The sequence below is a fragment of the Leiobunum rupestre genome, chromosome 11 (assembly GCF_980474605.1).
Source record: "Leiobunum rupestre chromosome 11, qqLeiRupe1.1.hap1, whole genome shotgun sequence".
Classification (NCBI taxonomy): domain Eukaryota; kingdom Metazoa; phylum Arthropoda; class Arachnida; order Opiliones; family Sclerosomatidae; genus Leiobunum; species Leiobunum rupestre.
Genome location: NC_143394.1, coordinates 25589814 through 25605074, shown reverse-complemented (window position 1 = coordinate 25605074; position 15261 = coordinate 25589814). Strand labels below are relative to the sequence as shown.

General features: G+C 33.4%; 1 protein-coding gene across 2 annotated transcripts in view; it reads left to right on the top strand.

Moving 5' to 3' along the window:
* The window catches only part of LOC149922046 (uncharacterized), a 32802-nt gene extending 18763 nt beyond the window's left edge, over positions 1 to 14039 (top strand). The window contains exons 7-9 of one of the 2 annotated variants that reach the window (XM_090163243.1): positions 10327 to 10431; positions 10499 to 10951; positions 12747 to 14039. In XM_090163243.1, the coding sequence (XP_090019369.1) occupies positions 10327 to 10431; positions 10499 to 10951; positions 12747 to 12863 (675 nt within the window). In that variant the 3' untranslated portion in view covers positions 12864 to 14039. Of the gene's footprint in view, positions 1 to 10326; positions 10432 to 10498; positions 10985 to 12746 lie in introns of both variants that reach the window. The other variant, XM_090163245.1, reaches the window with a different exon arrangement.
* The last annotated feature ends 1222 nt before the right edge of the window (positions 14040 to 15261 follow it).

The following is a 15261-nucleotide window of genomic DNA, read 5'->3' as shown; positions in this document are numbered from 1 at the left end:
TATTTGAAACTTAATGGGTGTCTGCCACTACAGTAGCCATAAACTAAGTTAATAAAGTCGGGTAAGGAAACAGCTTTAAATGGTTTAAGGTCAAGCGACGATCTGTTTATGTACAGTTCAGGCAATCCCCTATCTCAGCCATATAATAAGTAAAACCCATTCGTCACCAGAGCCTTGTGTATATCGTAAAATATACACAAGGCAGAACTACTATATAATAAATATATCCGGTAAATCGATAAAAGAGCACTCTCCGATAGCGCCATCCCGCGAAGTTAAAAGAGGGTAATGTAGTGAAATAAAATCAAACAATCTCGTTTTTTACGGGGCCTACTACGAAGAGAGCCCACATACTCGTTCTTCGTCAAAACGTAGTTCTTTTAAATTATTGTCAGAATGGCCCTCTACTAAATAATTTTCCCAAAGGCCAGTAATTTCCGTGAACGGTCTTGGGGCCATCGTGGATACATAAATAAAGATACATTTAAAGAATAGATAGAACACGAGCATCGAAAACGATCTGCCTTCGTTAGACAGATTATATCAACTGGTGGCGTAAATTACAGCCCTGCTGGCTCGGGCGAGCCGCCGAAAGAATAAAGAGTCCCAAAAATATTACGAAATAATTGGTTCTTATGATCAGAAAGAGCCTTAAGTCGAGTTATTCGAGAGAATAGGTCAACGCCAAGAGCGGGGCTCGAGCACACCTCACTAAATTCGTATACGAGCTTACGGATGGTCTCGAGATCCCCTTGGTCTAACCAATTATTGTCGAAATCTAAATTTTCCCGCCGATGTGAGATCTCGAGCTCAGTATATTTAAAACCTACAAACCGTCACTATATTTACAAATCGACGGGTGGTTTAGGGCTCGGGCTCGGGCTCGCAACAATTACAATTCGACATATAATCTCGGGCTCGGGCTCATTATAGTTACTTACAAATAAAATGGTGACTTCAAGCTCGGTCTCACTATGTTTTGAAACTACTAAAGGCCCAAGCTCCAGCTCGATGTTTCGTCGCACAATTTATTTATCAAATAGCCCCATTAGTGTTTTCGAGCTCCATTCCGGCATTAGTCTATGACTGGCACACAAGATAGTCGGAGGCGTTCAGGCAGCCCTGAGCCCGGGAATCCAGACGGTGCTAGACAGGGCTAGCTTTTAACGCTTTTTTTTGCCAAAATAAATTTCGAACGTAGGCTTAGGGCTAAACAGTATCGCGAATTAGAAGGAGATCGAGCTCATCCTAAGATACGAAAATAGTATTCAAATCGATCTCGGTCTCAGGCTCAGGCTCAATCGTAATCGTGAGTTGAGCTCGTGCTCACTTCCGATATGAAAACTAGCAAAATCAGTCTCGAGCTCGCGGGCTCAAGGTTTAGCTCTTAGTACGTTAATTTTTAATGGCTCAGTTTTAACGTGAAAACTTATCGGTTTCGTCTCCGGCTCACTATATATATTTAAAATACCTGAGCTCGGTCTCAAATTGAGCTCGGGCTCACAGGGTGAGCTCGAACCCGTTGACTTATGTGCGAGAGGACCGAAGTGCGTCTTTACCAAGGTATAAACAAACTTTGCTGTAACAATGTATGCCATGAAGGACAAATAAAGAGATAAGATGGTTGAATTTAATCTTGATGAAATTGTATCATTTCTTAATACTTTACTTAGTCGCTTTAGCTTTGATAACTACCGTTTGTTCGATTGATAGAAATGCAATGTTAAACAGTCCAGGGCCGTCTTTACATACTGTTGGGCCCCTGGCACTTTTAATTTTGGGGGCCCCCTCGAGTGGTGTAAAAATGGGTGGTACCCCTTAATTTTTAGGAATAGCAGCCCCGTTGTATAGTAAAAAGTGGTGGGGGCCGCTAAATTCACCTTTTAAACTGCATCCCTTAAATCTAGAACTTTCCTAAAATATTCGCCTCTAGGAAAGTACGGTGTATAAAGTGATTTCAGTATCACGTGACACGACGCCACCTATGCTTTTTCCCATAGAGAAAAAATCCCGCACAAAATGGCGGCCATAGCCAAGGCTACGAAAAAAATATATTCGTATATTATATACTCCATAAAATAAAACCACATATCTATAATGTTTACAATAAAAATATGTTTAGTAATATTTATCTCAGTCACTTTATCTGATTTTGATTCTTTAAAGATGTAACAGAAGTTTTCAAATTAATCAGCCTAAGCTCCAGAGAAGGGGCAATGTGTTTAAAGGGATGGTGAAACGCCGATATAACCTACTTTCTATCGATTCCTCTTCTATAATTCCTTTCAGAAACGATCGTCACTCAATATTATAAATTAAATTCGAATTTTAGTAAATTAAAAACTTGAGCGAAATCGACCAGAAAAAAATGCCTACCGTTTTCTACGCGAAATAGGCATGTATTTTAAAAAGGCCGCGATTTGTTGTAGCGGTAAATGAATGACGCCCGTATAATCCGCGAACGACAGCCAATGAACCGCAAGTTTCTCGGGGTCGTTACAGAAAATTTTCTGTACTCCGAATTTCTCCATCGGCTATCGGCTAATAATTTACAGCAAATTTTCCAACATCGAGCTTACCTATAGCTAACCCTAGACCCCATTATATGAAATAAAGTTTAATTAAATGCAGGTGGCAGACAGTGAGACTGAAACGATGGCATAGTCCTAACAAGCAACAAAGTCGGCCTAGCACCTAGGAATTGAAATAAATAAATGTAGAAAAGTTAAAAACAAAAATAATTCTTATAAACTTTTATATTTCAAAATTAATTACCATGCACGCACTGGAGCAAAACAATTATCCCATAGTGCTAAAACTATGTAAAAACATTTGTGTATGATACCGACCCAAGTTATTACATTCCTTTGGAAGCTTATAAAACCAACTCTTGAAATCCCACGACCACACAAATCGGTTCCATAATCAGCGTGGGAAATAAGACGGTGGCAGTGGGCCAATGACCAGTTTATTAATTAAATCGGAGGTCGGTTAGTGGACCACTTAATTAATTCGAGGTTAATATTTTGAAATTGGTAGGTCCAAATGTTATATTATTAGTCTTTGGATTTGACGGTCTGTGTAACGGCGGCTGCGGCATGTTAGTACATTCGAATTAGAATTCACTGGGGCTGTGCGAGTAGTGGTTTTAGGCCATCGAGTATTCGAGTCAAGCCTAATTATAGTTATTAATAGTAAAATAACAATATAATTTTATTAAATTATTAATGTACCGTCTGTCCGTATATTGCTTAGGAAGTTAAGACTCCTATAAGTTCTAACGCCGGCCGACATCCGAAACTAAGACTTAATAATATTGTTTGAAGAAAAACCGCGCAGGCGCAGTACATATTAAAAACCGTGATCCATCCCCAAGGTCAATCGAAGTATTTGTGATTTCTATGTCTTGTAGGTACCGTTTATTATTTTAACCCCTAAAAGTGGCAAACACCATCTTTGAACTTACAGCAGCTTAATCGAGTTATCGGGTACCCGACTATGCAATTTTTGGTACTCGATAATCGACGAGTGTTTTCCAATTACTTATTCGAGGTCCAGTTCGAGTACTCGACTTCAAATCGATGATGTTCGAGTACTCGCACAGCCCTAGAATTCAAGCTATTAAAAACGGTTAAGAGTTAAAACACGCTATTCTAATGTAGCAGACGACGTGCACTGGTCGAGGTCTAGTTTATTTATTCAAGGCCAGGTGGGTCACTGGTCACCTGTCCACTTTCAAAAAAATCCTTATTTCCCACCCCGTCCATAATGCTATTAAACTTACTTAGAGAAACGTTGCAGTTGTAGAGCTAATTCAAATCATTTTGGCCTACTAATATATAAAAATAGGCTGAGTCCGAAAAACTGTTGGTGATGGCAAGAATGTATTTATTTGTACTCAGGGAGAATGAATATGTCGAGACTATCGGCGAACACCTTGAGGCCCTAACCCCGTCACCCTAAGGGGGAGGGGAGGCGATCTTATTTTTTGTATACTAGCAGCAGCGTCGAAAAACGTAATTTTTAAGAACCAATGAGATTGCAGTATTATTTGATTTTATTAAAGCAGAGGAGCATACCGGGGGCCCTAACTGGTGGAATTGGAGAAACGCTAAAAATAATCTCGACATATTCATTCTCCCTGAGTAAAAATAAATACATTCTTGGTGATGGAAAACAAATTATCGAGGGTAGAAATCAGCTTAGACTAAAAATGCGGCGACGTTGTCCGCCCGTCGTAATAAAACGTCTGATTGAAATACAAGAATAGGGCGAAGAAATACCTTCGATTAGTCATTATTTCAAAGATAAATTTATAATATTGAATGGTTTTGTATTAGGCCTGAGGGGGCCCCTTTTGAACTCGGGGCCCTGGGCCAGGGCCCAACGGGCCCAATGGGAAAGACGGCACTGAATTAACAGTCTTGCATCTAATTAACCGAATTTCCCTAACAAGCACACCAAACGATTCTTCCGAGTCCCTCTATCGGAAAAACATTGGTTGAACAGTTACTACGCAAGTAAAAGTGTGTTATATACATGTAACAGGCGATGGGCAGGTCTCTTCACTTTTGGGTACGTCTTAATCATAGTAAAATGATTAAATCGGGGTAATCGTGATTAAATCAGGGTAATCAAGATTAAAAAACCTAATCAAGATTAGACAATCTAATCACGATTTAAACTAGATTTAATCATTCTAATCATGATCTAATCTTTTTAATCAGGATTTAATAATTCTAATCATGATCTAATCTTTTTAATCAGGATTTAATCATTCTAATCATGATCTAATCTTTTTAATCAGGATTTAATCAATTAAACGAGATTTAATCATTGTAATCATGATCTAATATTTTTAATTAGATTTAATCATTTTAATTAGATTTAATCATTTTAATTAGATTTAATCATTTTAATTAGATTTAATCATTTTAATTAGATTTAATCATTTTAATTAGATTTAATCATTTTAATTAGATTTAATCATTTTAATTAGATTTAATCATTTTAATTAGATTTAATCATTTTAATTAGATTTAATCATTTTAATTAGATTTAATCATTTTAATTAGATTTAATCATTTTAATTAGATTTAATCATTTTAATTAGATTTAATCATTTTAATTAGATTTAATCATTTTAATTCGATTTAATCATTTTAATTCGATTTAATCATTTTAATTCGATTTAATCATTTTTATTAGATTTAATCATTTTTATTAGATTTAATCATTTTTATTAGATTTAATCATTTTTATTAGATTTAATCATTTTTATTAGATTTAATCATTTTTATTAGATTTAATCATTTTTATTAGATTTAATCATTTTTATTAGATTTAATCATTTTTATTAGATTTAATCATTTTTATTAGATTTAATCATTTTTATTAGATTTAATCATTTTTATTAGATTTAATCATTTTAATTAGATTTAATCATTTTAATTAGATTTAATCATTTTAATTAGATTTAATCATTTTAATTAGATTTAATCATTTTAATTAGATTTAATCATTTTAATTAGATTTAATCATTTTAATTAGATTTAATCATTTTAATTAGATTTAATCATTTTAATTAGATTTAATCATTTTAATTAGATTTAATCATTTTAATTAGATTTAATCATTTTAATTAGATTTAATCATTTTAATTCGATTTAATCATTTTAATTCGATTTAATCATTTTAATTCGATTTAATCATTTTAATTCGATTTAATCATTTTAATTAGATTTAATCATTTTAATTAGATTTAATCATTTTAATTAGATTTAATCATTTTAATTAGATTTAATCATTTTAATTAGATTTAATCATTTTAATTAGATTTAATCATTTTAATTAGATTTAATCATTTTAATTAGATTTAATCATTTTAATTCGATTTAATCATTTTAATTCGATTTAATCATTTTATTTCGATTTAATCATTTTAATTCGATTTAATCATTTTAATTCGATTTAATCATTTTAATTCGATTTAATCATTTTAATTAGATTTAATCATTTTAATTAGATTTAATCATTTTAATTAGATTTAATCATTTTAATTCGATTTAATCATTTTAATTCGATTTAATCATTTTAATTCGATTTAATCATTTTAATTCGATTTAATCATTTTAATTCGATTTAATCATTTTAATTCGATTTAATCATTTTAATTCGATTTAATCATTTTAATTCGATTTAATCATTTTAATTCGATTTAATCATTTTAATTCGATTTAATCATTTTAATTAGATTTAATCATTTTAATTAGATTTAATCATTTTAATTAGATTTAATCATTTTAATTAGATTTAATCATTTTAATTAGATTTAATCATTTTAATTAGATTTAATCATTTTAATTAGATTAAATCATTTTAATTAGATTTAATCATTTTAATTAGATTTAATCATTTTAATTAGATTTAATCATTTTAATTAGATTTAATCATTTTAATTAGATTTAATCATTTTAATTAGATTTAATCATTTTAATTAGATTTAATCATTTTAATTAGATTTAATCATTTTAATTAGATTTAATCATTTTAATTAGATTTAATCATTTTAATTAGATTTAATCATTTTAATTAGATTTAATCATTTTAATTAGATTTAATCATTTTAATTAGATTTAATCATTTTAATTAGATTTAATCAATATAATCGGTCGAATCGAGAATTTATCATTAAAATCTAAACTAAAGTACGATTTAATCATACTAATCACGATATAATTTTTTTAATCAGGATTTAATCATTTTAATCAGATTTAATCATGATTAAATCAGATTTAATCTTTTGAGGGGTGCGTCGTTAATCAAGGAGCGCTCCTTTGATTCCTCTGATTTTTGGGCCCCATAAATTTTATCGCCGCCATCTTTAAAAACAGCGCTTACTAGAAATAACACGGTTCAGGAACTTCCTTCGTCACGATGACGACAAGCGATCATCAAGCGATTTTTCCCAGATTTGCGTTACTGAACGAACCCGAAGATTCATTGGTCCATGGTGAAATTAATGATATTTATCGAAAAAACAATGTTGATAAAAGGCGGTCCATTACGATGCGCCATCTAATGAATCTTAATTAGTTTGTTATTATATAATACACTTTTTACATATTAGTATTGTATTATTAATCTTTCGGAAGAAAACAAATTATTTTATCACATAAAATAACTTTCGATTAATATAATTTTTATACGTAGTTTTCGGTACCAGTATAGATGGCGCCAAACCGTTATTTCTGTACACAAAGAAACCCGGGAAATGGGAATGGGATGACCTATCCCTAAACATACATAACCCATTATGTTTGGTGGCGCCATCCCTGGCCGATAAAAAAACAAAAGACATCATTAAACAGTCCCGCTCTAAGTTTATCTCAACAATGAAATATATCTGCGTTATTAAGAGCATTTCTTTTCAAGAGTCACTCATTTAAAACGCATTTTGCTATACAAAAATTTCCTTTACTTTCTCTAAATTCATGTACTCTGTTACGGTACTATACATTCGGGTAAATTCTAGATATAATAATTTCAACGGCGCGCGGAGAATGGAAACGTTGACCCAGTTTAACGCGAAAGTGTACGCGTAGATTGAATGAGTTTTATCGTACTCGTACAACTTATAGCGGGTACCTAATCTTTCAATCTTCTTGACAAGCAGAAGTGCTTATATTCTTAATAGTCATTAAGTCGCCAACGCCACTCGGAATACGTTGGAATACGGGTAATTTGTTTGTGGCTTTGTTCAGTAGATTGCTGGCATTTTATCGATTTGAATAAGCTCCCCAACATTTCTACCCTCCTTCTTTAACCAGGTGTTAGAAGCTATAGTGATTGACGAAGCGTATCGAGCCAACGTTTCTGAACGGCATGAACGGCGATTTTGGGAATCTTCGCAGTTGCCGACCGTGGCTCGCGTCATTCGTTTAAATTCATTGTACACGTACATTTATTCGTTACTTCCTCATCGGGGCTTGTTTTCGCGAAGTGATTGCGAGAGAGTTTGACTCTCCTGCATCATGCCGCTTCTTTTAAGTCCACGGATAGAATCGCCATGATAAAGTTTACTTCGGTCGGCTGGACGCATCGATTTTTCATGGATAGCTCGTGTGGTTTCGCGTCGGTTTCTGTGCGTGTTCCCGTGCGTCAGCTGCTATGGCCGAATATTGGCCACATTACACCTACTACAGGACGAGCGACTTGTGTCGAAAGTCGGTTTTTGCAAGGATTACTAAAATTAGAAAGGTGAAATGCGCAATCATTTTGGCGTGTAATTAAAAGAATTTGTAGATTTATGTACTGGAAATTATATTTTCCGAGTAATTGGGTAAATAACACGTGTAGTTTGTTATTACAGTTTAAGTTATGAACAAGAACGTCTGAGCGTTCAATAGAGGGATGGAGCTAGCAAACGATTTGTTAGAACGAGTACTTTAGTGGTTTAGATGTACAGATTGCACAGACTAAACAAGTTCCCTACACATTTATTTTTTGTACGCTCGTAATGGTTTTAATATCTCATGACAGACGTTTCAATGTCATTTAGCAGTACTCTTAATGCATGGTGTTGTTCCGACACCGTTTGACAACCTCTTTATTGAAATTTAACAATTACCTCTGTAGTTTTTCATAACGTTTAGGAAAACCATTTACACCGCTTTATCAATTTGGTTAATGAGAAGTTTGATACAAAATCGATTATTCAATGGTTAAAGATCAATTTGTTATTGAAATGCACAACTTGAAAAATTTACCCGTTGGGAAAGCTTTATAGATACACTGGTTCATTTCTTGTAAAATATTTTGTAATATTTCATTTCACTAAACAAATGTATTATTTTTTAAAACATGTCTTGTACGAGCACGAAAACTGTTATATATGTATTGAGAAAGCCAGATAGCTAAGACATATATATGTCATAAAATGAGACAGATTACAAAAAATTAATTGTATTAATTAATATGTATTTATTATATTAAATAAACTAATTTAAATGTATTTATTATATGATCTTAACTAATTTAATACGTATTAATTAAATTAACTAATTTAAATGTATTTATTATATGATCTTAACTAATTTAATACTTATTAATTAAATTAACTAATTTAAATGTATTTTTTATTATATTAACTAATTTAATATGTATTTATTATGATTATAACTAATTTAATATGTATTTATTATATGATATTAAGTAATTTAATATGTATTTATTTAGTGTTCGTACGGGGACCCCGACCCCGACCCCGAAAGTCGGGGATCCCCGACTTTTGTCCCCGTCCCCGACCCCGACCCCGACTGTCGCAAACTAAGTCGGGGTTTTCCATTTTTCGGGGTTATGTTTTTGTAGTGTAATTTTAAATTTTCGCGCCAACGCACCCCGCTAAAATCCTAAAAATATATAAAATATATAGGTTCCTTCTCTCCCTTTTTTCGTGGGCGACAATAGAATGATCCGAATGACCTTCGGCTGATGCCGCTGAAGTAGTTCTCGCTCGACGCTTAACTCCGACTTGAGTAGCTTTTTTAAATTTTAGTTTCACTTTCATAATTTCCGTTGTTTCGGGCTGTCTCAGTCTCAGCTAAGGAGTTACAACGTTTGTAAATAACTTGTGAATTTATGAAACAACTTACTTAAACAATTGCCTAAGCTATAGACCTCGATTTTAATATCTACCTATCTTATCTATTGTTACTATTACTAATAGTCTCTAGGCTCAGTAAAATTGGGGTATTTTTATAATTTTTCTATTCATAATAAATTCAAAGAATTTTCCATCCCCGACCCCGACCCCGACTGGTTTTTCGCGGGGTTAGACCCACCCCGACCCCAACCCCGACCCTGACTTTATTTTGTCCCCGTACGAACACTATATTTATTATATGATATTAACTAATTTAATATGTATTTATTATATGATATTAACTAATTTAATATGTATTTATTATATGATATTAACTAATTTAATATGTATTTATTATATGATATTAACTAATTTAATATGTATTTATTATATGATATTAACTAATTTAATATGTATTTATTAAATGATATTAACTAATTAATCAATTTAATACACATTTATATTAATCAATTTAATATACATTTATATTAATCAATTTAATATACATTTATATTAATCAATTTAATGTACATTTATATTAATTAGTTTCATAATTTTATATCTGGTATTCTTTGTTTTTTCTGTAGTAAGAGCTTAATGATTATATATAACCGCATTTGAAAATTCAATAAATATTTTTTTGAAGCGGAAGTACTCTTTACGTTCTATTTATTTGTTTACAGGAGTTGTCGGAACTACGGATGCAGGGTGATGTGAAAAACCTACGGGACTCTGAAGGAAACTCCAAAGCAGAATCTACCGAAGAAAAGCAATTAGCGTCGGAAGAGGTTACTGTTCCAACGAAGCCTTCGTTTTGCAAATGGACTAATCAGAATGTATTTCTTTTCTATTTAGTTAAGCACTTTATCCTGCCTGAAGAAAAAAATGGAGCAACAAGAAGTAGAGCTGACTCGACTCCGGGAAGAGAACAAGGCCCTCAAAGAGAACATTTTTCGCGACCACGCCAGAGAACTTCCCATTGTGAATGGGAACTACGCGACTGTTTCCGACGACGAACAGCGACAACAATTAGGCAATTTTCACCCCCAAGAAGTAGTGGTAAAAGAGATAGACGTACCCGTCAGCTTGGATCAAAACGGACCTTCTGATGCGTCCGAAACGAACAAGACGTTGCTTATGGACGAGTTGGAAAAGGAAGAAGCCATTTATAGACTTCAGTTGAGGCTTCACGAGACGGAAGACTCGTGCCGGAAAGCCGAAACCCGAGCGGACCATATGACGTACCTATTAAATCAGAAACTCATCGAACTGAACAAACTACAACTCACACTCTCTGGTCAGACAAAGGTACTCTTTTATTCCAAACAGTCGTGACCAGAGGTAAATGAACCGAGGTTATAAGAACGTTGTATTTCCAATACTAGAAGAATTGTACGTCTAGAATTCCCCTTAAAACCTCCTTGTAAAATTTGGTTCGTTGAAAGACAACCGAAGTCCAAAATTTTTCGAAATTGACTATTATAAGAACAAAAATATCGTTATTCTCGTAAAGCGGGTAAAATTAAAAACAAGTTGGCAAGCCAAAATATACCTCTCCTCGGAAGAGTTTTTAATTTTCAGTGAAGCGTAAATCCGTGGCTCTGCGGTAGAACGCTCACCTGTCGTTCAAGAGGGCTTGGGTTTGAATCCCGGCTGATTTAAAAATTATACTACACCCAATGACAACAAGAGGGCGCTTTTGGAAAAACCTTTTCCCTGATTCTAAGAAACTGGGTACGCAGTGATTACCCTTTTTCCCCGAAAATGCGAACGCGTTCGCAGGCCTGACCCACAGACAGACCCACCCACCCACATTAATGTATAATAATAACCCAATCGATCAGGCTTCAGAGCCTAAATAACCAATAGAAAAATATAATAACGCAATCAAGCAACAAAGTAATTCAAATCCTTAGAAATCAAGCAAAATCCAATCCAAACACCAACACCAATAGAAATAACAAGAATCGAAACACAGCTTACTGTTAACAAAGCACAAAAAAGCCACCGCATTAATCACTAGGGATGCAACGGTTTACACTTTTTTGGACTATCTCGGTTCCGGATCCGGTTCCGGTTCCTAAAATTTTAATTTATCGGTTCCGGTTTCGGTTCCGGTTCTCAAAATTTAGAACCGATCGGTTCCGGTTCCTAAACGGTTCCTATACGGTTCCAGTGTGTTTAGTATTAATTAAAGTTAAATACACAAGCAATTCAAATGAAGTTCAAGATAAATAAAATCCACCCCATTTATTTATTTAGAACATAAAATTTGTTTTAGATAAAATATATTTTAACAAGTTGGCAAGCCAAAATATATATCTCGTCGGAAGAGTTTTTAATTTTCAGTGAAGCGTAACTGTATCCGTGGTTCTGCGGTAGAACGCTCACTTGTCGTGCAAGAGGGCTCGGGTTCGAATCCGGGCCGAGTAAAAAATTATACTACACCCAATGACAAAAAGAGGGCGCTTTTGGAAAAACCTTTTCCCTGATTCTAAGAAACTGCGTACGCAGTGATTACCCTTTGCCCCGAAAATGCGAACGCGTTCGCAGGCCTGACAGACAGACCCACAGACAGACCCACAGACACGGTGGTTGTATAACCCCTCCTAGGGTACAAAGTCCCCTCGGAGAGGTAAAAATTGTCGAGATATTAGACAATGACAGTTGACGCGCAAGTATGCTTTAATCTTAATTAGGGACGCGGAAAGTTTGAATAGTTAGTTTCCAATTGAGCTCCTAACGCACCCACAAAGTAGGTAGCACCAACTGCTTACGACATAAGTATCCATCTCTCTATACTGCTAGAAACATGTGCTTTCGCAGACTCCCGCTCATTTTTCAAAATTCACTTTTGGAAAATAAATGTGGGGGAATTACATTCCAAAACTTTTTTTGACTTAAATGTGTTTATAGTTCGGCGGAGTAATACAAGCGGTACACGCATCCACGGTTGAGCGGGGAATTCACGCCCTTTGAAAAGTGACATGAGCCTACGAAAATACATGTTTAATTTCAATTGATTGGTATTTATCTCTTGAAGGTTAATATATACTTCTGGTAATCCAGTCTTAATAATGAAATATGTTTTTCTAAATTGTAGGAAATGATCCAACTCGAGAAAGCGTACTATCAGTTAAAGTGTCACTTAAGTAAAGGCTATCGTTCGTCGGTCACATCGTCTCGCAACTCATCACGTCTGGATCTTTCAACTACGTAATGATAGAATGCATGCACTGACAAATTATATGTATTCTTGTATTGAATTAGGAATCACGTCTATTCCTTATATTTTTCTCAAGATATAGTTTTATACAAATAATAGGATGTATGTATTAAATTGAGATAAACTTCTCTGTTTATGAGGAAATGTCATATCGTGCGGAAAAGTGTGTTACTTCCTAATCAAAGAAATTTAACCGTTAGGCGCGCCACAAACAATTTATTCTGAACTAAACACTTGAAGTAACTGCCAAATATTAGGACGGATTGTTTTCAAGAACGACATCCTTCCATAATGGTTTGGGTGTTGCAAATTTAACATTTACTGAGTATTCGAGAGTGATTTTTATTTAAGAAATACTAATTTTAAAAAATTAGGAAGTTTAGATATTCACGTACGAGGGCGCTAAATGTTTCTCCTTCATCGCGTTGGAGTGTAGGATAGTAGCACACTTTTTTTCTATCATATTACTTTTGGTACAAGCTGTATATCAGTACTTAAATCATTCCTTAAAATCCTCTACCGTACCGATATTTATATTTTTCTAATCGCATTTTATTAGATTTACATAGCAAATATCTTTAGTCAAGAATGTTTCAATACATCTAGAATTTCAATATTAATCATTACAGAAAGTCACGTATTATATTTTGTATGATTAAAAATGTAAAATACAAAACTTGGTATTTGTATTTTAAATTTTAGCATTTAAATTTTTCTTATTGTTTTTAATGTAAGCTGATAATTATGGCTATGTGAATCTACAGTTCCTGTGATGTCATTGATATGAAACGGGATTATATGATAAAATACCGATACAGATGTATAGACTCAGATTATATTATAAAAGCTTTAAACCTTTTGTCTATTTTTTTTTAAACCTGTACACTGAAGCGCGAAAGAAAATTTAACTATAATTATTATTATTATTTTGTATTATTGAGTGTTTAATTACGCGCTCTCCGTACTGTTCTTAAATTAGAAGCTTAATCTCGATTATTCAACCTGTTAAAATGTTCCACGGGCGTCGTGATATTTTAGCATAAACGGGCTCACAGAAAGCAAATATGGCAATATTGTCATAAATATGGATCCATTTACGCTATCTGACTTGGGCTTAAGATGGCAATTATTTTATAGCCATAGTTCCAAATTCTAATTTTAAGATCTAAAATAGGTTTTATTAAAACAGTATTTTTACTGGCTTTTCGTGGTTTATAGTCTTTATTAGTGTCATAACCTAACTCTAAGCAAATCTTTTCTTCGGAGTGATAATTTTATCTAGCGGACTATATATCCAGAAAAAGCCCTATCTTGGGTAGTAGTCGCGGGTAACAATGATTTCGAATATAAAGAAAGAATACGCTCGAATAAGCAGCGTATAGGGTGTAGTTGTACAAAAATGATATAATACTGGGCGTTCTCCCTAATCACGTTTAATAATGGGCTTAACGTTATTGTTGTTGTTGTTTAAAAGGCCCCTTCATAACAGTTACCTCGTTTCATATCTTTAGCGTAAGAATCATACTTAGTGGAATCTAAGCGTCTTTTCAGATGAGCTTTCTTAAACGTTTTGCGGATGTCTCTACCGTTTTTGACGTAGTGTTATTACCACGCATTTGTTTTAATTTATATAAAGATTAAACATCGAATGTGGTAAATTGACGTAGGTATAAGTTTTGATAACAAAATTTCCATTAAAAAAACCTTGTTTTCCCTTGAGTTAAGAACATCTGGATAGTATTTATCACAGTGAAGGTATTGGATATAGTTCCGCGATTAACAGCCTCGGCAGGAGGATCAATCATAAATAAATCGCCAAGGTTATGTACCATTTTATCTGTGTATAAGAAATTCGTTTATCTGTTTGTTTGCTTGTATGTGCGGTACAGCTGGCTTCAATTCTTAACCGATTTTGACGCTACTACGGATTAAACTTCATTGTATTTCAAGGAAGGTTTTTTTAAAGGAAACGTAACAAACTATAAGTTTCATTGATTTTAAATTAATCCCAATTTCTTTCGTTTGTATGTATACAGGGGGCTTTAATTTGATAGTCCTAGGCATTTTGCTCAAAAACTATATTACCTAGAAATGTGAAGTTTTCTGAACGTACACTATCGGGGGAGGTTGTTGTTATTTGTACATTTCAGCAAAATCGTGACATTTTTCACGGTTTTGGAATTTTTATTTTTTTAACGCTAGGTGGTAGACGAAAACTGTAAATGCAATTGGTTTGGTCGGAATAGATCAGTTTGTATCTAAAGACTAATATCATGGCAGAAGGTCCAGCTTCAGGATGTGTTGAAAAACAAAACGTTGTTTTGTGTGGGAGCATTTAAAAATTGAAGGAAAAATAACTATTTGCAACTGTAAACCAAATTGCATTATTTTC